The 25160-nt window shown below is 39.2% G+C and overlaps 1 protein-coding gene across 1 annotated transcript; it reads left to right on the top strand.

The window, feature by feature from the left end:
• The first annotated feature begins 1023 nt into the window (after positions 1-1023).
• On the top strand, positions 1024-24846 carry LOC141431225 (cytosolic 10-formyltetrahydrofolate dehydrogenase). The gene is made up of 17 exons (XM_074092301.1): positions 1024-1295; positions 1506-1647; positions 2264-2361; positions 6165-6301; positions 8854-9005; positions 10472-10590; positions 14949-15212; positions 15897-16089; positions 17051-17462; positions 18480-18668; positions 19683-19821; positions 20344-20506; positions 21330-21448; positions 22035-22232; positions 23019-23191; positions 23709-23908; positions 24621-24846. The coding sequence occupies exons 1-17, from the start codon at positions 1269-1271 to the stop codon at positions 24674-24676; spliced, it is 2781 nt and encodes a 926-aa protein (XP_073948402.1). The 5' UTR covers positions 1024-1268; the 3' UTR covers positions 24677-24846.
• The last annotated feature ends 314 nt before the right edge of the window (positions 24847-25160 follow it).

The raw sequence follows: 25160 nt of genomic DNA, 5'->3' as shown, positions 1-25160 counted from the left end.
GACCTGGGCAGGGAAAGGTAGGCAAGGAAAGGCCTCGATTCGAGCATTGAAAACAAATTTTGAGCAGAAAAAGGGAAAAGTTTTAAGGATAGTTTTACTGCTCTATTCCACATCTTTAGGCACGTTAAAAAGACGAAAATAAATATAATAGTTCAGATAGTCACATTGATTATGTAAAAAAGTGATTTAAAACAAAACTTGTATAAGCATCATTGATGATTTGTATTTTTCTTCTTACAAACTATAAAGAGAACTTGTTCAAGCCTGTGCTCAAACAGCAGCAGCCCTAAAGAAGTCAGCTGTAACTGTCACATCAAAGTCAGCTGTTCCAAATGTCATTGTATTGTCATTCATTGTCATTTTCAGGGGGGGACAGTCGCCTATACCGTACTAATTCATGTCGATAGCGCCGCCATCTCCTTTATCTAACCTAAAATAAAACAGATTGTTGTCGTTTGTTTCAGATAGATGTCACTGAAAGCTTGAGATCACAAAATTTTATTTATTAAAAATATTTTGTCGTTGATAATTACCGCAAAAATGAACTTTATTTTCGAAATTGACAATCGTATTGTAATTTCTAATATAAAAGTCACATAATTGTATCCGCTCAGTCGTTACATATATTTTTTGTGTAGCAACCCTCTATGTCAGGCAGGCGTCTATTCGCGCTCAACAAGGAACAAGATGGCTACGTTGCAATCGAAACTCGTGCACATCGTCCACATAAAAAGTAAAGACAGTGCTGCAAACGGAAATTGAGGCTGGTTTAAACTTAAGAAGACTGAATTCAAGCGGTCTCACTTCTCTTTGCAGCCCTGTTTTAGTTTTTATGTGGTTTGAGCTGGGAAGCAAATCCAGTAAAGTAAAAGAATACCTGTGACTATTAATAGCTATACGTATGGATGGATATATACATCAATGGTACTAGTTAGGAAATGCAGACGGCGCTTCAAACGGTCTGCATGAATGAGACGAGAGAGGGCTCTCTTTTCCCCGTATATTATACTACTCTTTGGTCATTTTTAGGCGGGATATAATATAATAGAAGCGCTATTTAATAAAACACGCATTTTATTAAAAGGGAATTGTATTGTGCTATCATGTTTCGTCGATAAGTAATGTCAAAGTTGAAGTGGATCTCAAATGGCTATAACAATAAATAGGAAGGCGGCGAAACGTTCTTACCAGTTCAATTGCGCTCCACCGAGCGAACAGTGGGGCTAAGCAAGAATCTTATTGAACAAAAGTTGTTTTAATAGTTAAAAATGCCACCTGTTTCAATACACGAAGAGGTATTTAAATTTTATCTTATCTAATTTTCTTAACTTTTCTATACTGCCAGTGAGTGGTAACTTCCAAAAATAAAAAACTTGCACCTTTTTTTAAATTAGTTTTACTATCAATTTTAATAGGTATGTTGCCAGTACTTATTGTATTCAAATAAGAATAAATGTGTTAATAATTTTTCCTAATTGTGCTCTATTTTGTTTTTAAAATTCAAGCCGCCAAAAACAAAGCTGCGTGTAGCTATTATAGGGCAGAGTACCTTCGCTGCTGAGGTATTCAAGCTACTAATCAAAGATGGACATGAGGTGGTTGGAGTATTCACAGTTTTGGACAAGGGCAACAGAGAAGACCCACTGGGTAAGATTTGTTGTTGTGCTGATGATGGATGATGGATGATGAGTGTATAAAGTGAATATTTTCACTGATTGTAGGGCTTGAAAAAAATTCTATTAATTGTTTAATGTTATGTTTATTGTCATGGCTAAAGTACAGATTATAACAAATTGGCTCATCATAAAGGTATTTAGAAAAACATGGATTTTTTATACTACGGAATAGTAGTTCATTTACCCAATATATCTGTCAGTGTTGCCAGGTCTTTTTCGAATAAATACCGAACAGTGAGCAAAAAAAACAATGCTTCCAACGCAATGTCTTTTTCGAACAGTGAGCAAAAAAAAAACGCTTTGAATGCGCACAACAGCAACATTGATTGTCGATCGCGTAAAATCTGAGTTTATCAGGGAGAAAAAATTATCAGAAAAAAAATACCGAACCGCCCATATTTCGGTATTTTTGTTATACCAAACACAGTGCTAAAAATACCGAATACCTGGCAATTGCCTGGTGAATACCTCAGAATTTCAAATAAGAGGCTGACCTTGACAAAACAAGCAGCAGACAAAACTACATGCTTAAGCAATTAGTACTTAACATTAATTAAACTATATTTGTCTGTTATTTCCTTTTACAGCCACTATTGCTGCTCAAAATGGAAAGCCAGTGTTTAAATACAAGACTTGGAGAATCAAAGGAAAAGTTATCCCAGAGATCCTTGAGGAGTACAAAACAGTAAGTTCATTTTGAGTTTTAATTATTCATAGGTTAATTCTGGAAAATCTATAAATTATTTATTAAATAAACCAATTCAGGTCCAAAACCAAAAGCCTAAGCAGTAGTGAAATTAGTCCAGGAAGATAGACAACCCAATTGAAACAGACAAAGTTCCACAAATCAAATTGTTCCCACCACCTACTGCTCTCCTGAACTTACTTATCACTTAGAATACAACTTTATATTATTGTCTCTAGCATATGGCAGATGCATGATCAGTCATGAAAACATAACAGAACCATTCTTAACTCAAAGCAATAAAGTTCATATTCAGCAGGAATTTGAAGTGACCTTGAAATATTTGAAAACTTGTTTGATGTTTTTTTATAAATTAGAGTCTTTTACATAAGCTGGCAGTTGGTATGTAATGAATAGTGTAACAGCTGATCAAGTATATATGCACCAGGGCTTATTTGATATGTATGGTATGTATTGTTTTCTTTTGTAATATGTTGACACTGACCTAATTTCTTTACTACATTAGACCTGAAAATTACTTGAAACTTTGGTGAATGAAATTTGATTTTTAACTATATTAAAGTTATGTAATTTTATTCCTGTACTTACAACTAACTTAATTTCTCCCGCGGCTTCGCTCGCGTGAAACCATTATTCAATCGAGTGTAGAATAAATTCAGGGAGTTTATATAAATTCCTGTGGCAATTCCCGAAAACTAAATTTACACAGTTGTCTTCATTTACGTGGAAAATTTTATGTCTCTAGACTAAGCAGTTTAGGTTTCAGGATCTCATAATAATGCGTGTTTCGGGATTGCGTATATTTCGATCCAGTGGGAATATTAGAATAAAAAATATATGTGTTAAACCAAAGATCCAGCTATCTGTATTCCAAATTTCATCGAAATCTATCCAGCCGTTATAACGTGTAAGAGTAACAAACATATGCACACACAGAAACTTTCAAATCCATACTTCCATAATTACTCTCCGTGCAATATAGAAGAAAATATTGTCCATCTTTTGTGAAGATTCATTATTTTTGGCCGTGACGCCCGCGTGGCGTGGTTTGACAAAATGGCAGAACAAAGTTCAGCGACGGCACACGAAAACGTGGCATCTGCAAATGGATTTCAAAATATCAAGCCATGTTCCTATGCTCCCTTTGATCGGCTAGAGCTAGAAGGTGTGAGCAATTTTTGCGTGTGGAAACACTATGTGAAGAACGCACTGATAATAGATGGGCTTTGGAGTTGCATCGATGGAACCACGGCAGGCGACATCGACGTCGTAAATGACCAGCGTGCTTTAGCTCGTATAAACCTATCGCTCAAAGCGTCATGCATCCAATATTTGAGAAATGCTACGACGGCAAAGGAAGCCTGAAACGTTATTAATGAACAATATAGTTATTGTGAAAGAGAATACTGAAGTGCTGTAGTTTCATTTCGCGGGAGAGCCAGTAGAAACTTCCCCACCTCATCATCTCATCATCTTTGTGTGTTTGTATGTTTGTCCGTCTTTCATGTCGAAACGGAGTGATGGATCGACGTAATTTTTGGCATCGAGATAGTTTATGGGCCAGAGAGTGACATAGGCTACTTTTTATCCCAGGAAAATGCACAGTTCCCGAGGGAACGGCGCGCGGTAACCGAATTCCACGCGGGCGAAGCCGCGGGCATAAGCTATTTTGTATATAAGATAGCTAAAGATATAAACCTTATTTTTTTGTTTGTGTGTTTGCATGTACTCGTAGTACTACTGAACAAATTAGAAAGCCACTTTATCCCTGACCACCAAAATCTTACCTTTTCATCCCAGAAAAGTGCGTCCCACTTTTTTTATGAATCATCGCAAAAACATTACAAAACACCAACTAAAAAATATAATGGCGTCGCAAAAAATGTTGTAAATTAAGTTACACAACAAATGGAAATTACCCGCTTACACAATATTTAACACACCATAGTCCATGGAATGATAACCCATGTATTATCACATTTAACCTGTATATCTTATCTGTAATGCCATGGCCTCTACTCCCAAACGATATCACCATGCTTTATTTATAAGATGATAACTTATTTAGCAAATGATATGATAGAGATTCGGAACTGTAATAGTACAAACCTATTTTATATAATGACCCGGATAACTCACGTCTTAAATCGAGTTTAGCTCGACATGTTTCGGGCTAATCCGTAGCCCTTCGTCTTCGGAGCAACGCGACTCAGCGGCTGCTGCAACACGCGCACTGCGCGCCGCCGCTCTGCTCGCGCGACTACCCGATGAAACTGACACCGGCACACAACTACCCGCGTTTTCATCATCATTACAACTGTCAAATGTAGGGTAGCACACAACACTAACAACATCGCACGAGCACGAGTATTTAACACCGTTTTCCAACTCGGAGGTACCGTCCAACCACTATCCCGGTTGAAATTCGGCCGACGACTAATCTCGATGGCTTCACGCACTTTCTGCGGAATGAAAATTTCTCTCTCGCAAGTACAGATACCTTATCAAATCTGATATAGTGCGTCGAATCCGAGTCCATTGAGTGCTCGGCCACAGCAGACCCCTTGTCGTCCTGTTTCCTCATACTGCGTATGTGTTCCGATACCCTTGTGGAAACGTTTCGTCCAGTCTCTCCAATATAGCTCTTGCCACAGGCACAGGGAATCATATATACCCCCGGGACCACTCAGGGGCTCGTTATCCTTCGGCGAACGTACCAACTGTCTGAGCTGCATAAGAGGACGGAAAATCGACTTGATGCTATATCTTCGGCGTAACAAGTGTCCGGTGTTCCGGGTCATTATATATATGAGTGAGTCTCACGGTAGTTTCATGTTCAAAAGTACAAACCTACTTATTATGTTGGAGTATGTCAGGAAAATTAAGAGAAATGTGAAGATAAACTTATAATACTGACACCACAAATAAGTACAAGAAAAACTGGATATACTTAAGGGCCGATTTTCGAAATCACATCTGTGTATTGCTACAAAACTGTCATTGAAATCAAATTAACGACTAGTTAGTTTTGTGTACTTTTGTTATTGCTCTAGTCTGCTGTAAATTGCACTACCAACTTCTATCTATTGCAAGGGTTGCCTAGGAGAGAGCGCTTCTGTGTTCGTAAGGCCGTCTATTCCTTACTTTGTAAATTTAACTCTATGAACATATTTTTCGTATTGCTTACCTGGCGGTGGCGAAAGAGTCGTTGTATTGTATTAATTAATTACAGCAGTACAATTAATACAACACAATTGTAATTCGCTAATAAATAGATAAATATCATAATGGGACAGTTGTCACCAATTGACCTAGCCCCAAAATAAGCAAAGATTGTTTTTTGGGTACTATTTAGGCAAAGGATAAACATACTTAAATGATAGATAAATACTTAAATACTTACATATCGTCACCATCGTATCTCAAATCAATATGTATCAAAATTGACCCTTAAAATAATGTACATTAAGTTCACTCAAACAATCATCGATTTTGCGGTACGAGCTTTTTTCAAAGTAGCGATATTAAACACCCAAGACTCGAGAACAAACATTCGTATTTTTATACAAATGTCTGCCCCAACCGGGGATCGAACCCGGGACACTGGGCTATCAAGTCGTCAAATGTGTTACAGAATTGGATAGCTTATATTACAACTTTCTCTATGGGCTATCTAACTTCTCTATGAGTTGCTGTAATCTTCCACAAGTCTTCAGCAGTCAGAGTATCGAATCTGTCCCTGTCTAGCCAATTGCAGGATAACAACCAAATACTTGTTTCAGGTTAAAGCCGACATCAATGTCCTACCGTTCTGCACACAGTTCATTCCTATGGAAGTAATCACATACCCTAAGTACCAGAGCATATGCTACCATCCCAGCATACTGCCGCGGCATCGAGGCGCTTCTTCTATCAACTGGTAAGTACTGTAACCCCTGAGATATGTAAAGAAAAGGGCGAGGGTCGGTCAAGGAAGAAAGCAATGGGGATCAACAAAAAACACTGACCCAAGTACCCCACGGGGTCTAAAGGGAGACTCTGTGGGTGGATGAGGCAATAGGTCAAACCAATACGCCACAACCGCTTTCAGCACGGATTGACCTCTATCTCACATAATTCAAAGTACATATGAGGCTGAAGTGGCAGCGGGCGGGGCACATTGCTCGCAGGACTGATGGCCGATGGGGTCAGAAGGTTCTCGAATGGCGTCCGCGGACCGGGAGACGAGCTGTCGGTAGCATCCAACAATATGGAGCGACGACCAGGTTAAGTTCGCGGAATCGCGTTGGATGCAGAAAGCACAAGACCAGTCTGAGTGGAGAGCCTTGGGGGAGGCCTAGGTATGTCCCGCAGTGGACGTCTTTCGCCTGACATGATGATATGAGGCCAACGGTTCTGTAGCAGCCTATTTACTCTAGATTTAAAGAGCTCTAGTTTATATCTGCCCTGAAATACAGGCAATGAGGGTGAGTTCCATTTAACGCATTTAGGCATCTTGATCTATTTGAGTCGAAATAAAATTTTGTTCATACAATACAAATGGGTTACCGGTGAGGGGGGATGGTATCGCGAACACTGTCTAAAAACGAAATAAACTTAACAAAACGACTATGTAAGACTTACGTAAATAAATACATTCATGAAAGACACAAACAAGCGACGAATGAATACCTATCTATATTTAAATTCCTGTCTAACCTGTTACAATACATATGATATGACACTGTATTTTTAAACTAGACTGCTCGCGGTTTCGCTCGCGTAAATCGCCGGTCTTAATTTCGTCGTTTGACGAACATCTGTGCCATCATATGTCTCTAGACTCAGTGGTTAAGATTTTTGGGATTTTACACGTACCCCTTGGGAATATCCCTTTAGAGTCCCAAGAAAGTTATTTTTATTCAAATTTAAATTCATTGATTGTTATTATAGGTACCAGACATACACAAACTTTCGTATTTATAAAATTAGTAGGATGAAAAAGTTCACTTTAAAGTCACATCCGTCAAATTTGCATGTTTTCGCATACGATTTGCATTAAAAATACTCACGATGACGCGAACAAATTCGTCAATAGTAAATTATATTCCGTGGCCTTGTAATTCACTTTACATACATTTATTTAAGACCAACTTTTGCCTGTCATTTCTGCGTCTGTGTCTGAAAGTATAGTATCTAGATCTCCACACAATGGCGGCACTGTTAGCGAAACAGATGTTAATTTAACAAAATACTTTTGCACCCGGACCTATACTTATTTACATAAATATGTCAAATCGAGAATCTCTTGTTAGGGTTCCGTAGCCAAAATGGCAAAAACGGAACCCTTATAGTTTCGCCATGTCTGTCTGTCCGTCCGCGGCTTTGCTCAGGGACTATCAATGCTAGAAAGCTGTAATTTTGCAAGGATATATATGTAAGCTATGCCGACGAAATGGAACAAATAAAAAATTAAAAATGAAAATTTTTGGAGTACCTCCCATAGACGTAAAGTGGGGGTGATTTTTTTTCTCACCAACCTTGTAGTGTGGGGTATCGTTGGATAGGTCTTTTAAAACTATTGCGGGGTTGCTAAAAAGATTTTTCGATTCAGTGATTTGCGACTCAAAATGAGTTGTAGGTACACATTGTATAAAACCAAATTACGCGACCGCAAATACGCGACTCACAACTCAAAAAAATACGATCTACTTGGGCGGTCGCCCCACCGCGCCCTACCCTAAAGCCGTTACTGAATACCAATACCCAGCGGTCGACAATTTAGAAACATATATCTACATCGAGAGGAGCCATTGATGAGTTTGCCATGAGCGTCAACGGCTAGGGGCCACGCGAGCGCACAGAAGACATCGAAAGTGATTCATACAGGGAAAAATTAAGATGATTTGTATTCTCAAATTTCTCATTGACAATATTACTTTTTTTCTACCCTTTCTGTTGCTTTGATTGTACACGAAAAGAGCTGAAGATCATTAAACGGCTCAAAAGATCCGAAAATTGCATTGCCTGGGGGCCCTGACATGGTTAATCCGGTCCTGTAAATAGCGTAGGTACTTTACTAAATAGGGCGATGCCTTTAGATAGTTACCACGGGCCGAACACAGCCCTAGCAAAAAATACAACAGGTGGAAAAAACCTTAGGCCCTGGTTCTGACCTGCCACTCGCCCGCAGCGTCTAATTGCTGTGATCGTTTCGGACTGGTAATTCATGACTTTCAAATTTCCAATGGGTGATCGGAAACCCGCACAACCATCAACTTCCGTCAGCACTGTTTCCGGACAACTGACATCGTGGCTTTCAAGAAAAGGCCTCATACTTTCTTAAAAGGCCGGCAACGGACCAATGACTCCTTGTGTACTTGATATTCATGGGCGGTGGATCATTTCACATCAGATGACCCGCTTGCTTGTTTGCCTATCTTTCATAATAAAAAAAAACGTAATAATAATAGTTATCCCCTTTTTCTTCAGGACCCTGATAGAGGGCGACACTACCTGCGGCCTATCCATCTTCTGGGCTGACGATGGCTTGGACACGGGCCCGATCCTGCTTCAGAAGAGTTTTCCCGTCACCATCGATGACACTGTTGACACCGTTTACAACAAATACTTGTATCCAGAAGGTAAGCTCAGATCCTGAGTTAACATAGCGAAAGTACTTAAACTTTGTCTGTCTTTCTGTTACTTTTTGTTGAGAAGGCACTGTACTCGTATTTTGTATAGGATGCTCGTTTTGGCTTTGGGGTTTTAATAAAAATAAAAATCAATTTCACTTATAAAACATATACTGCGCTCGAACAGGTGCATAGATATGGAAAAAATAGGCCTAACCATAGAGTCGATATATATAGTTGCCAATACCTCTTCCCGCTTAAATTGCTGAACCAATTTAATTAAACACAAATTAGTATGCAGATAGTTTGAGACCATGGTAAGACATAAGATTGTTTTTATCCCGAAAAATATTTTGATGGAAATGTTTCGGTCGGAGTCGGTTCGATTTCAATTCTTATCCCATACCTCGTCCCGCCGTGCCTCTCTGGTGGAAAAGCACCTCCACTGGCGGCGTGAGGTTGGTAGCTGAAATGGGTTTCCTTCATCTTGCAAAATATCGATTCTCCGAAATACACTTCGCATAACAGGTATCTCATATTTTTTTTAACCGAATGATACTTTGGCATAATCATAACTTTACATAATTATCAGTTCGAATAATAGTCATTTCTCAGAATATTAAATAGAAGAACACTCTTATCGCCGAATATACTTCTGCAGAATATTAAATAGCAGAATATTAGTATCGCCGATTTTTGTATGGCATAATGGCATAGCAAAATATTTGGACTATTGTATATTCACGGAATTTTAAATAGCGCTGACTTTAACATGGCGTAATGGCATAGTTAAAGGAATTAACAGCTACTATAAGAATGGGTTACGGTTAAGGTAAGGCCAGCAAAGTAAGCGTGCTGTAACAGCAGCAGGCAAAGCGCCAGAACAGAACAGCAGCTACATAGTAGGTTGGGTTAGGTTAGAACTGCGACCACAACAGCGCGCGAGCCGAGCGAGCGAAGCGAGCGTGCTGCGGCAGCGGCCGGCAAAGCGCCAGAATATTATGAGATATGTCTTTCTGCGTAGCAACTATTCAAACGTGTAAATATTATTCTCATCGATATTATGTGATGTTAATATTCTGCTTTACAAAATTATGAGAAATGATAGTATGAGAAAAAATATATGCAAAAAGTAATTCGGTGATATGATGATTCTGCTAAAGGTTGTTATGAGAAACGAAATTATGAGATTCGATTTTAGGCAACATATTAGTAAACCGTTCCCCACGACTCCATCCGCGTAGAATTCGTTTATCGCTATCCCGCGGGAACTATGCAATTTTCCAGGATAAAAACTACCCTATGTCATTCCCCGGGCTCAAACTCAAAAATCTGTATTCCGAATTTCATCTAAATCGGTTCAGCGGTTTAGAAAGGTAACAAACAAACAGACTCACAAAATTTCGCATTTACTGATAATATTAGTCGGATATGAGTTTTACGTTGAATTATCTAAAACGTGATTTGTGTTGTAGGTATCAAAGCCTTGGCCGAGTCCGTGAACATGGTGGCAAACGGTACTGCGCCGAAACTGACGCAGACTGAGAAGGGAGCCACTTACGACCCTGCTTTGTTCAAGCCCGAGACGCATCAGGTGAGGAACCCAAGATGGGATAACAGTAACAATAATGTGAAAAAATTACAAAGATGAGCGCGTCAAAGTTCGGGAGTTGGGGCTGGGGACGTCACGCCGTGCTAAATTATGTCGCGCCGCGTGACGTCACCCGGAACTTTAACTGGTTATATCATCTTATTTTTTAGGGTTCCGGAGCCAAAATGGCAAAAACGGAACCCTTATAGTTTCGCCATGTCTGTCTGTCTGTCCGTCCGTCTGCGGCTTTGCTCAGGGACTATCAATGCTAGAAAGCTGTTATTTTGCACGGATATATATGTAAAGTATGCCGACAAAATGGTACAATAAAAAAATTTTCAGGGTACCTCCCATAGACGTGAAGTGGGGGTGATTTTTTTCTCTCATCCAACCCTATAGTGTGGGGTATCGTAAGATAGGTCTTTTAAAACCATTAGGGGTTTGCTAAGACGATTTTTCGATTCATTGATTTTTTTGCGAAATATTCGAGCTTCCCCCCCCCCCCCCCCCTCTAAAATCTAAACCCGTGGGTGGAAAAAATTGAAAAATTCAGGATGGTAGTAAGTATATCAAACTTTCAAGGAAAACTATAACGGCTAAGTTTGCTTGAGAATTATTAGTAGTTTTACTCTTAAATAGCAGCCTTAGGGATAAAATATACTTACCTTAACTTGAAAAATCCGTATTAAATACGAAATCCTTAGAAAAATATTACTTAATTTTTTCGTAATGGCTATGGAACCCTATTTTGGGCGTGTCCGACACGCTCTTGGCCGGTTATTGTTTAATCGACAAAAGAAAAAATACGTGTCCAATATTTTGTGATAATCTAACTGACGAACTAATTAGATTTTTAACCGACTTCAAAAAAGGAGGAGGTTATCAATTCGGTTGTATTTTTATTTTTTATTTTTTTTAATGTTTGTTACCTCAGAACTCCGTCATTTATGAACCGATTTGAAAAATTTTTTTTTGAGTTCGTCTAGGAATGCTTTCAATTAGGTCCCATAAGCAGCAAATTAGGATCTCATGATCTGATCTTAAGGAAATCGAGGAACTCTTCAAATATTGTAGGACACCTATAGTAATTTGGATATATTTAGCAGTAACTCGTGCATTTGCTCTTGCAAATCATAATTTGTGAAGTGGAACTGATGATGAAGACCAGATTTGACCAACGGAACTACTACTATCAATAACAAGTATTGCACGGTTAAATTTAAATTATCATGATTAATATACTTACCTAGATAAGCAACTAAGAAGAAGCTTTAAGTTAATGATTCTTTCGAACTGATCTGATGCTGAAGCCAGAAGGTAGGCAACGGAACTCTGTTATAAAACAACGTAACTAAGTCGTGTTTGAGCTTAATGGAATCGTTGTGAGATGTTCTTTGGCTACAAATCACTAAAAAGTGATAAATAAAAAAAAATAACAAAAAAGTAAAACCGACTCCAAAAAAAAAAAAATAACAAAAATGGAACCGACTACAAACTCTTGAAAATATTTTTCTAGGTAAGTAGGTACGTACTAGCTCGAAGTCGTGACTCAGCACGACCCAGCAGGAGGGATTGAAACCCAAGTAGTGTAGGGAGGTACACGACTATTGTGAATTGTCCCACTCCTGCTGGCTCGTGCTGAGGCACCGACTTCGAGCTAGTACGTACCTACTTACCTAGAAAAATATTTTCAAGAGTTTTGTAGTCGGTTCCATTTTTTGTTATTTTTTTATTTTTGGAGTCGGTTTTTTTTGTTAAAATTTTTTTATTTGAACTAACCTTTCATCGATTCTCGCATGTCTAATTGGAAAGTGCCATTTTAAATTTGACTCGTGGTTACCATTTTGTTTTTAGAACAATAATTTTATTAAAGATGGTTCTTATTATTGCACAATTAAATAACTACTTAAAAACAAGTATAATCGAAGAAGCACGAGGCAAAAAGACCCTCTCGATAACCTTTTTGTTTCACTATCAGTCATCCGACTTTATATACAGTTGAAAAAATACACTATTTAGATCGCAACAAGGTGATTTTTTTTGCTTCATATTATTGTAGTGTCAAAGATTAATAAAATAATAAGTTTCAACCATTCCTTGACCTGCGCTACGCTTTTAAAATCAAAACAATCTTGTGGTTGTGATCATGACATTACATTTTATCACGATTAAACGTGTTTCTATTCCTTAATTTATAAATAGGCTAAGATAAAAAAAAAAAAAAAAGAATTTCCTTGCTCACCCGCGACCTTCAACCTTAAGGTCGCGGGTGAGCAAGGAAATTCTTTAGTTCATTGATATGGACCTCTCCGCAAAGTAACGCCTGATTCAATAAATAAAAAAAAAAAACCCGACTGGCTTAAAAAACTAAAAGAAAGAAAATAAGTCTAGTGATCTAGAACTCTATCAAGAAGCTCATTTAAGTTCAACAGTCGGGACCCATTACGATGATTTATGAGCTGGTTACGATTTGAATGGGTCCCGACTGTTGAACCTTAAATGAGCTTCTTAATAGAGTTCTATATCACTAGACTTATTTCTTCCTTTAAGTTTTTAAGGCAGTCGGGTTTTTTGATTTTTTTAAATTAATATATATATTTTATACTTTTTTGATATTTATGTGAAACCGGTAGATTAAAAGTATTATAACCCATATATATTTAGAATGGGCTTATTATTAGCTTTCATTCGATACCCATATTGTTACAATACAAAATATTTTTTTTTCATTCCTCGCCATATTTTTTTGTCGCAGACGCATATTGAAATATATGCAGCCTATGTCACTCCGACAGTTATGACGAATCCAATGATACCTCATATGTCAAAATCCGTCTAGCCGTTTAGGCTGCAGCGAGGACCAAAGAAATGGACATACATACCCACATACATACATACGTACATACATACATACGCTCGAAAAACATTACCCTCCTTCGGGCAGTCGGGTAAAAAAAGTTAATTTTCATTTGTAGGGACTAGAGAGATGGGCCAAATGTGGTTTGAACCGAATACGAACTTCGGTCGAACATTCGGTAAAAATAAAAAATGCGGCCGAATTTCGGTCGAACTTCAGTTACTAGAACCTGCCTAAGAAAAAATAAGAAAAAATGTTAAATTTGATTGTTGAAACACCTTTAATGATTTAAAATTAGGGGCTGTTTCACCATCCATTGATTAGCGTTAACCGACGGTTTAATGTGTTGCCGTCTCCGTCTATTCGAACAAAACAAATAGAGACGGCATCACACCTAACCGCCAGTTAACACTAATCATGAGATGGTGAAACAGCCCCTTAATGTATCTGGATAATGGATCTAATATATTGTTACGTTCGTGGGTGGGTTCGTGATTGAAAAGCACTGTTAACACGATGAATAAGAGTAGGATTTATTTCACACTGTTACTTAACTTTACAAAAACACTTAAAAACAGTTCACAGTAATTTCGCACTCTAAAACTCACTTAAAAGTCGCTTGATTCTCTTCGATGTTTATCGCTCGGTATCGCATTCGAAAACTGTCCTCCGCCGCAACTCACCCGGCTTATATACCCCGGTGAATCAGTCCACAAAGTTCGAGAACAGTCCAGCTAGGACGTCATACATCTCGAATGTTCCGGAAACGAGTAGAGTGTCTGTCTCTTTCATGTGCTATCTCTCTCACACAGTTACTAGAATATTCCGGAAACATGATCATCACTCTGTTTCTCTCACACATATAGGCTATCCTTGTCACACACCTTCTCGAATGTTCTCAGTATAGCTGTTTCTTTCTAATCATGCTATCTCTTTCACACCTATGGAAAATTTCGCCATATACAGAAATGTACTTCAGAGGCCATAAGGGGTCCTGAAACGCACTGAAAACGGGTTTTCAGGTTATGGCGTCATCGGATAGAGGGTGGCCTGAAACGGACTGAAAACATGTTTCAGGCGCCTGAAAACAACGGTAACTTGGGTGAAATTTTGATAAACTAATATGTGATAGAGCACCCTCTGAAACGGCCTGAAACCGTATTCCAGCCTACTGAAACGCCTCCAATGGGTCGAAAAGCACGATCAAAGTTTCCACCTAACCCACCGCCGTAACAATATCTTAATGGATGCGGAAGTCAAGAGGAGAGGCCTTTGCCCAGCAGTGGGACACAGTTATAGGCTAAGGGGCTGTTTCACCATCCATTGATTAGTGTTAACTGCCGGTTAGGTGTGATGCCGTCTCTATTTGTTTTGTTCGAATAGACGGAGACGGCATCACATTAACCGTTGGTTAACGCTAATCAATGGATGGTAAACAGCCTAATATAATATAATAATAATAATAATGTATCTCAATGTTTAGATTATATTTTTTTATCTACAGATCGATTGGTCGAAAAACGGCGTCGCCCTTCACAATTTCATCCGTGGCCTGGACTCTTCTCCTGGCGCTACCACCTTCATCCAACCACAGACCAAGGACAGTGTCGAGGAAGGCAGCGACGCGACAGTTGAGATCAAGTTCTTCGGCTCAAGCCTGTGGAAGGGGGGTGAAGTGGAGGGGGACAAGCTGGTCGTACCAGGGCTTAAGAATGCCGCGGTGGTACATGACGGCGGGCTGCTGATTACTGCTAATGATGGAGTCAAAGTAAGTGTTTAGATTTGAAACGACGACCGGATAGACAAGTGGTTAGAGAAACCGACTATGAAGCTTGAGGTCCCGGGTTCGATCCCCGGCCGGGGCAGATTTTTGTATGAATAATACGAATGTTTGTTCTCGGGTCTTGAACGTTTAATGTGTATTTAAGTATGTCTTTATATATCCATTATACAAGTATGTTTTATCCGTTGCCTAGAACCCATAGTACAAGCTTCGTTTAGTTTGGGACTAGGTTAATTGGTGTCAGTTTTATCATGCTATTCATGGACGACCGGATGGCCAACTGGTTAGAGAACCTCCCGGGTTCGATTCCCGGCCGGGGCGGATATTTGTATGAATAATACGAATGTTTGCTCTCGGGTCTTGGATGTTTAATATATATTTAAGTATGTATTTATGTATATAAGTATGTTTATCCGTGCCTAGTATCCATAGTACAAGCTTTGCTTAATTTGGTACTAGGTCAATTGGTGTTAAGTGTCCCATGATATTTATTTATTTATTTTTAAAAATCTTTCTAGGGTTATAACAATTACAATGGCTCCTATACTAGGAAAGGCTTGCGCTGTGTTTGATGACCCTTGAACTGCATAAAGTTTTCGAGAGAGCTTTTTAAAAGTAGTCATGATATCCGGATCGAAGGACCATTTATAATTTCTTACTAATTTCCAGCTCAACGTCCAACGACTAAAAGTGAACGGCAAAATGATAAATGCCCAGAACTTCTTCAAGTCCAGTGAAAACAAAGTGGCGTTGGAGCTGACTGCGGAGGAGAAACAGTTCGTGGAGAGCGTCAAAGATGTATGGAAGGCTATATTGAGGATAGACATAGAGAATGACACGGATTTCTTCGACTCTGGGGCAGGTTGGTGACTTTCCTCTCGCAGTCTGACGCCAGTATTCAAAAATCTTTATGTATTGTGTCGCTAAAATTAGCTAATAGTATTATTATACTAGGTAGTGGCTACTGTTTTAAAAAATGTAGTTATATCAGAAAATATTATTAGATAATATAAAATTTTACTAGAGGTTGCCCGCGATTCCGTCCTTGTGGAATTCGTTTATCGCTATACCACGGGAACTATGCAAATTTTCCGGAATAAAAACTATCCTATGTATGTCCTTCCCCAGAACTCCAAACTATCTGCGTACCGAATTTCATTTAAATCGGTTCAGCGGTTTACACGTGAAGAAGTAGCTAACAAACAGACTTACAAACATTGGCATTTATTAAGTGGGATCAATGAGGGCTATGTAATGTCAGAGAGATTTTGACATTTACTCGTTTATTTAATACATTCTCCTTTTATGCAATCAGTTCTGTGTGTAAACATTCACTTCAACTCTCGTGGCCCTACCTATAACCTCCTGGCTTTCATCATTTAACATGACATGTCGTGTTTACATTGTAAGAGCGTTTTCACATTATCCGATCCGATATCGGTATTGGACGACGATGGATGACACCCGATAGCCGACACCATGTGCTGCTTTGACATATTTCCGACAAAATCGTTCCGATACGGCCGGGTCAAAATGGCTGCCACGCATCTGCGCACACAGAGACAATTTAGATACACGCATATGCTATATAGCACACGTACTAACGTTATCGTCCGACAGCCCACAAGCGTCCGATGGTACCGCAAACATATCGGTGTCGGCTCCGATATCCGATATCGGGCCGGCCAATGTGAAACACAGGTACATATTTCATACATTTTCCTTGCCCCGATATCGTATCTTCGTCCGATACCGATATCGGATCGGATAATGTGAAAACGCTCTAAGGGCGCAACATTATATTTGCTTTTTCACTCCTCCAGGATCTATGGACGTAGTAAGACTAGTTGAAGAAGTAAAAGACCTGGCTAACCTGGAACTACAAAACGAGGACATTTACATGAACACGACATTCGAAGAATTCTACAATATGGCAGTCGCCAAGAGCAGAGGTGGTTCCGGCATAAAGGAGGTCGTATACGATGGGGTAGAATTAGACGTGAATAAAATGAAAATTAAATTCCCTACCCAATTGTTTATAAATGGGGAGTTTGTTAATGCTGATAGTGGGAAGACTTTGACCCTGATTAACCCTACGGATGAGACGGAGATATGCAAAGTGCAGAGCGCTAGTGCGAATGATGTGGACAAAGCGGTTAAGGCTGCGAAGGTGGCCTTTGAGGAGGGAGAGTGGTCTAAGATCAGTGCGAGGGAGCGAGGGGCTTTGTTGTTCAAGTGAGTGCTGTTTTATTTGTTTTTCAAATTACTTAGCGATTCTTGTATAATTTCATTTCGTCGTTTATTCTACTTTTTGTAATTCACGCGTTAATTCAGTTGCAGTTCAATTGAAATTCCGGGATTTTGGAATAAATTCCGTGGGAATCATCAAAAATTACGACATAGATTTAATTACAATTAATTAAAAAACAATCGCGCCAAACATCATACCAATAGCGGTTAATCGGATTTTATAACGTGGGAATATTTACTACTTCATTCAAATTCTTCCAACCACTTTAGCGTGAAGCGTCAACACTCACACGCACATACACACCATACTCACAAACTTTCTGCTGATAGCTGTTGATAGTGATGGGCGGAGTGCTAACTATAGTTCGTTTTTTTTGCATTAGAAATAAGGTAAGCGATTTTGGCGTGTCTTTTATTGAAAAACACTTGAAAAATAAGTCACAGCAAATATGTAACATTTAGCAAGAACATAATATAATCATTTACATTCTTCTGGTATTATAAGCAATAGTTACTGTTTTTCAAAAAACGTTTTTCAATCAAAAGACTCCTAAAGATTGAACTAAAAGAATTCCCTTGCTCATCCGCGACCTTATTAGTCTAACAACTGGTGGCATGGTGTACGGTTGTGTCACTCTGAAGATGAGCTCTGGTTGAGTTCGAAACGCGTCAGTGTAGTGTGGTGGTGGTGATAGATGGGTTACTGTGATTTGTGTGTGTTCTTACAGTGTGGAGGTGGAGGAACTGCATGAACACGCATATTTTGCATAAGCTTAGCTATCGTAAGGTCGCGGGTGAGCAAGGAAATTCTTTTAGTTCATTGATATGGACCTCCGCAAAGTAACGCCTGATTCAATAAATTATCCTAAAGATTGTTTACCCTTTTTCTAATGCCAAAAAAAAACGAAGTATACGTTAGTGGGAATTGTTTTCGAGTACCTTGAGTTAAGGTGACTAGCGTTTTTCCTGACCTTTGCCTATAACAACATTATTTTTTTTCAGACTCGCGGACCTAATGGAACAGCATAAAGAGGAACTCGCCACGATAGAGTCCATCGACTCCGGGGCGGTGTACACTCTCGCGCTCAAGACTCACATCGGCATGTCCATAGAGACGTGGCGATACTTCGCGGGCTGGTGCGACAAGATACAGGGTGCTACTATACCCATCAACCACGCGAGACCCAACAGGTATTTGAAATTGACGTGGTCGTTAGAATATTTGAAGTGCAAGGACACAGAACACTCGTTGTTACAATTACATAATTGGATAAGTCCTAACAAAACGTTATATAAATAACTGAACATTCCAAAAAAACCTGGACTGAAATAGGTGTAAGCGGGGACCAAGTTAGCATTTTTATTGCTTTTAATAGATTCTTTTTTTTACTCAATAAAGAAGATTAACGAAAGGCCAGAAGTCCAAATATGTTCGGACAGATCTAGACATCATCTCGGCCTTTATATGTACGTCCCATTGCAGAACATAGGCCTCCTCTTAGCACGAGAAGCTTGGGCCGTAATTCCCACGCAGACCCACAGCTACTTAGGTACTTCACCCCACGATATTTTCTATCACCGTTCTTAATTCTTGATGGGAAAGTTACGAGTACATCTTAAAACGTTTTGTTATAATAATAGATATATTTTGCATAAATCAACTATTATCCTCGTAAGTCCTGTGTTTTTTTAACATCAGTACTCATCTGCCGGCTGTACGAATCAAGAATAGTGCTTCAGACCGACACAAAGAGATGTCGGTTTTAGGCAATTTCGGAAGTGAATTACTGTTGTCTGTATTTTTTAAAACTACCCGGTAAATGGGGAATTCAAAATGTGTACTTGAGTAAGTACGTTAGGTAGTTACTCTATCTATGTAGTTAAAATGTCAGGTCTGAACTGCTATCATTAATTTGTACTTGTATAAGTACGCGGGGACTTACGAGGTATACACTTATGTATATGTACATATACGTGTATTGTTGATAGAATGTTAAAATTAAAGTCGTTTGGACGGAAAAAAATACCATATTTTTCTGACTATAAAAAATAGTCCGACCCAGAAAAAACAGTCCAAAATAATGACGCTTATTATACGTAATCATTATATGTTCGAAAACAAGCAATGTTATAAAAAACACCGATCTACCCACCTAAAACGCTTCATCCACTACTCTAGTGCAAAATAATGTATTTTTTCTACAGAAATTTAACGATGACTAAGAAGGAGCCCATTGGAGTGTGCGCACTGGTCACACCGTGGAACTACCCGCTGATGATGCTGTCTTGGAAAATGGCCGCCTGCCTCGCCGCTGGCAACACTGTCGTTATGAAACCCGCTGCGGTGAGTTTTTCTTTTAAAGTCGATGGAATTAGTGGCAAAGGAGCACATTTTTATGGAAATGGAAAACACTTTTATTACTTTAATGCCTGAAACAATGTCACTATTTAATCGGGTCTTAATTTGTGCTACTTTTGATTAAGTAATTAGACAAAGTTTTTATGAACTGTCAAAACGCGAAAATGCAATAGCAAGTAGTGACGTTACTTGTTTGCCAACTCAGGTGACACATTTTCAAATGAGCTATAATTTAAATTTAAGCTTTTTTTTAGTTCTTTCTTAAAATAATACTACCCATTAATTGTTAAACAAATTAAGATTTCCATACATATGTACAAAGCTAAATAAAACCCATCTTTTCCCGCTGGTGGTGCAGTAAAAGGTGACTCTGGAGTCCAGGGGTGTGTAAGGCAAGGGTACAAACGACACTGATTTCCCAAGAAAGTCAGAATGTGGATTCGCGACCGCTGCCGCTCTATCAAGAGTACTTAGAAGGAAGGAAATTTATCCAAACTTTTTTTTCAGGTGTGTCCCCTGACGGCCCTCAAGTTTGCCGAGCTTTCAGTGCTAGCGGGAATACCTCCTGGCGTGATCAACATCCTCCCGGGGAGCGGCACCGTGTGCGGACAGGCGCTGGCGGACCATCCGCTGGTCAGGAAACTTGGGTTCACTGGCAGTACTGAGATAGGTCAGTGCCCCCATCATGGTTTTATATGAACTAAAACAATTGACGACTTGATTGAGCTTAAGGTCCTGGGTTCGATTCCCGGTCGAGGACATATATTTGTATGAATAATACGAATGTTTGTTCTCGGGTCTTGGACGTTTCATATGTATTTAAGTATGTATCTTATCTTCTCTAATATATAAAATTCTCGGGTCACAATGTTTGTGACCAAACTCTTCCGAAACGGTTTGACCGATTTTTATGATTTTTTTTGTGTATATTCGGTAGGTCTGAGAATAGGACGTTAACTATTATTCATACTTCTACGCGGACGGAGTCGCGGGCCACAGCTAGTTTATCTATATAAGTATGTTTATCCGCTGCGTAGTACTCATAGTACAAACTTTGCTTAGTTTGGAACATATTTATTAGTTTATTAAGATAGAAATAAATCAAAACGCAGAAATAATACTAAATTTAACAAACTAAATTAAAAACTATATCTAAAAAAGGCCCTTGGGACTAGGTCAATTGATATAAATTGTCTCTTGATATTTTAGCCTGTTGAAATAGTATATGTAGTAGTATTTAAAAAAAAAAGTCATACATAATCGGGAATCGAACCTGGTCAAAATTCTGTTAAGTAATTGCATGTCTTATTTGTTATTATAATTGGTCCTGCTAAAAAATAACGCCATTTTTTATTAAATCTAAAATCGACACTATTGTGCCTAAAAACAGAATTCGGTACCTCTTATAGTTTCTGACTTCTCCGTACTGACCCATTTGGATTGATCACGCTGTATAGGTAGTGTATGATGTATATGATTGGTAAATTGTACAGGTCAAACAATAATGAAGTCGTGCGCTGCGTCAAACATGAAGAAGGTATCTCTTGAGCTGGGCGGCAAATCCCCGCTCGTGGTCTTCGAGGATTGCGACCTAGACAAAGCTGTTAGGAACGTAAGTGTTCTGCAACTTCTATACTTGCCCTTATAGGGTCCATATTTGTACTGGCTATAATTAAGAACATCTTGTAAATACCATGGTTGCAATGAACAAATGAATATGAATGAAATATTTTGCATTTGTGCTCGAAGTATGCTCAACGTGTTTCGACCCATCATAGGGTGACGGCTCCAATCATGGCCAAGTTAAGCGCTGTAGTACCCAGTAATGGACGACAAGGATGCAATGCCTTGTAGCTTACTGGTGAAGTTATGATCATTAGTTATCTGAACATTAAGTGTTATTACTACTCGTTTTAAATCCATAAATTACGTCACACCAATTTTGACCATTTTCAGCCCTCTCCTCCTTTAAAATTAAACTGAAATAATTCGAAATTTTCTCATTTTAAAAGATTGTGTTTTATTAAAAGTTTATTTTGGAAATGTGAATATGTCGCATACTTTCAAAGGTGCGACACATTCGACGGTTCTCTGACTCAACCTCGTAAATGAAATTTAAAGAAAGTCAGATAAAAATTTTAGATATACGTCCTATAGTAGATATTCCAATTTCACAAATAACGTAACAAATCCTCTAGGGTATGGGCTCAGTGTTCTTCAACAAAGGCGAGAACTGCATCGCCGCCGGGCGCCTGTTCATCGAGGAGACCATCCACGACGAGTTCCTGCGCCGCGTGGTGGAGGAAACCAAGAAGATCGCCATCGGAGACCCGCTCAATCGCGGCACGTCGCACGGCCCGCAGAATCATAAGGCGCACATGGATAAGCTTATTGAGGTATGTTTAGATCAGCATCAATAATCATCATCATCGAAATATTAGTTATAGAACGTGACAGGCATCCCCATTGATCCGCCAGTTGTTTCCTTTTTTTTATTGTGTCGTTTTAAGTGCTGAAGTCACTGACACAGAGAGCAATACAAGCTTGGTGTATTTTTCAAAGCTACGCAGCACCACTGGAACGAAAAAAAGTGCCCACATTTGTTTCTGTATGATTCCTCTTTAATTCGCACTTTGTTTGTTTGCATTCTGTTTACAGAATAAATGATTTGAATTTGAAAACTTATCTAATTCTGGGTTGGGGGACACGCCAGGAGACTGTATTTTGGGGTGTATTTTTCAAAGCTACGCAGCACCACTGGAACGAAAAAAAGTGCCCACATTTGTTTCTGTATGATTCCTCTTAATTTCGCACTTTGATTGTTTGTTTGCATTCTGGTACAGAATAAATGATGTGAATTTGAAAATTTAATACTTATCTAATTCTGGGTTGGGGGACACGCCGGGGGACTGTATTTTGGGGTGTTTGAAAAAAAAATCTAAATACCTAGGTAGCTTTATTTTTGGAAAACAAGTTTATAAATATGGTTGTATTTAAATACAAAAACATTTTTCTTTGACATTCATCTCATCACGTCTTTCCAAAAAAAAAGCCAAGGACAACGAGTGGAAGAATGCCCAAATACGAACGAACTTTTCCGACAAAATACGATGGTAAAATATTATTCATGCCATCTGTACTTCATTATTAGCATAGATATAAACTGAGTCTGTCTTCCCCAGTTCTGCGAGGCCGGCGTGAAGGATGGCGCGACCCTGGTGCTGGGCGGCAAGCGCGTCGACCGGCCCGGCTTCTTCTTCCAGCCAACCATCTTCACTGACGTCACCGATGACATGTTCATCGCCAAGGAGGAGTCATTCGGTCCCATCATGATCATTAGCAAATTTAGCAGCAAGTAAGTCAATGTGGATTTTCTGACAGGCGGAAGATGATATATCGCTAGATGGCGTTAGTATCGTAAGCTCCGTTTGACGTTATAGTCTTGCTCGCGATTGGCTCATTTAGTTAACCAATCCCAAAAGTGGCACAAATGTCAAAAATGTAGAAGTACGGAGACGCGAATGTGACGAAAAATCTCAACAAGAAGCATAAAGTTAACATTTTTACAAGTTTTTATTTGTATGGCTCAAATCTTGGAAGCCAAATTTGACCCACCTCCAGTGGTCCCCAGTGAATTGACTTGAAATTTGGCATACTTATGCAAATCTGGTAACAATAGAATAATCTGGTAGTGACATCGTGGTGGTCCAGCCAAGATCGTCTCCGTAGAATGGTTAATGGCATCGACTTGAAATTTGTTACGGTAATGTTTACATGACAAAGTCAAAAGAAAAAAAAGACAAAAGAATAAGTACAGTCAGCAAAAAAAGATTGTATTACAAATGTAATTTTAAACAAAAACTTTTTTCCAGAAACCTAGACGACGTTATCCGTCGCGCGAATAACACTGAGTACGGTCTCGCGAGCGGCGTGTTCACGCGGGACGTGTCGCGCGCGCTGCAGTTCGCCGAGCGGATCGACGCCGGCACCGTGTTTGTCAACACGTACAACAAGACCGACGTCGCCGCGCCCTTCGGCGGGTTCAAGCAGTCCGGCTTCGGGAAGGATCTGGGTAAATTCTACTGTTCTAGTAATCTTCGGGAATAGTGCCAACGCGCTCATTTTTGAAGTCTTTACCATAAGACAAGTATCCACAAGTAAAGACGAACAGGTCTATTCACAAGAGCTGGCACGAATGGATTGAATGAGTGAATGAATATCCATCCATCCCATCCAAGCAGCCCTTAGTTCGTCCGTCTTCGGACATAGGCCTCCTCTCCATTTCTCCACGCCCTGCGATCGACAGCCACATGCATCCATCCTCCACCCGCCTGTCGGCAGATATCGTCCTTCCACCTCATTGGTGGTCTCCCTCTACTGCGAGTGTTTTCACGAGGTCTCCACTCCAGTGTAAGTAACCAATCCAGGTCCGGGTCCAGTGTCCAATGAAAGTATCTGTGTGTTATTACTACTTATTACTTCTGTGGTATACACTTTACACAAATATGAAAATGTCATACATCTGTCATTTTCCTACAAAAATGTCTAAGTAACATTACTTTCGTTTTCGCTCTTTCTATGTAAGATAAACGTCCTTGTGCTCGTCACGCTAATGCCCAATAGACGACACCCTGCTGTCATCTCTATTGCTAATGACATAAGATTAAAGATGTCAACTATTGGGACAGTGTCGAGCACTCGTACATTTACTTTATACATTTTCTTAAATTTATTCCAACTTTTCGATAGTGAAACAAATTTTTACTATTTGTCGTTTGTTTCAGGTCAAGAAGCATTGAACGAGTACCTCAAAACCAAAACCGTTACCATTGAGTACTAACATTTTAGTACACGTTAAATTAACTAGTTTTAAGCGTTTGCCATATCAATAATACTAATGTAAGACAATTTGTATATATAATTCGCATTTCGATGCCACTAGTCACTAGTGACTAGTGCTTTTAAAACAATAATGACTGTGCCAAAAATATAATAACACATTTAAAAATTCTCGTTTTATTTTTATGTAGTGCTATAAAGGCCGCCACATACAGTCGGAATTCCGTAAATACATCACACACATTCGTTTATTTAAATTCTGAAGGCACAGGCCACCGTGCGGAATTCCGAATCAAAGAAATGTTCGAACGGAAAACTAATATCCGTATGTGGTAGGTCCATAGAATTGTATGGATTTACTGCGTTCGAAATCTCGAATCGGGAATTCCGACTGTATGCGGCCCTTAATATTAAAATATTGATGGCAGGTAAATATCTTTTGTAAACTGCTACATACTTAGGTACCGATTTCTGCAGTCGAAACA

The sequence above is a fragment of the Choristoneura fumiferana genome, chromosome 9 (genome assembly GCF_025370935.1).
Source record: "Choristoneura fumiferana chromosome 9, NRCan_CFum_1, whole genome shotgun sequence".
NCBI classification, from domain to species: Eukaryota; Metazoa; Arthropoda; class Insecta; order Lepidoptera; family Tortricidae; genus Choristoneura; species Choristoneura fumiferana.
This window is presented reverse-complemented; position numbering and strand designations above follow the sequence as displayed.

Excerpts from the sequence above, each read along its gene's own strand:
- LOC141431225 (XM_074092301.1), top strand. The coding sequence starts at position 1,269 with ATGCCACCTGTTTCAATACACGAAGAG. Across the intron at positions 19,822-20,343 it reads TCGTTATGAAACCCGCTGCG|GTGTGTCCCCTGACGGCCCT; the intron begins GTGAGTTTTTCT and ends CTTTTTTTTCAG. Across the intron at positions 21,449-22,034 it reads TAGACAAAGCTGTTAGGAAC|GGTATGGGCTCAGTGTTCTT; the intron begins GTAAGTGTTCTG and ends CAAATCCTCTAG.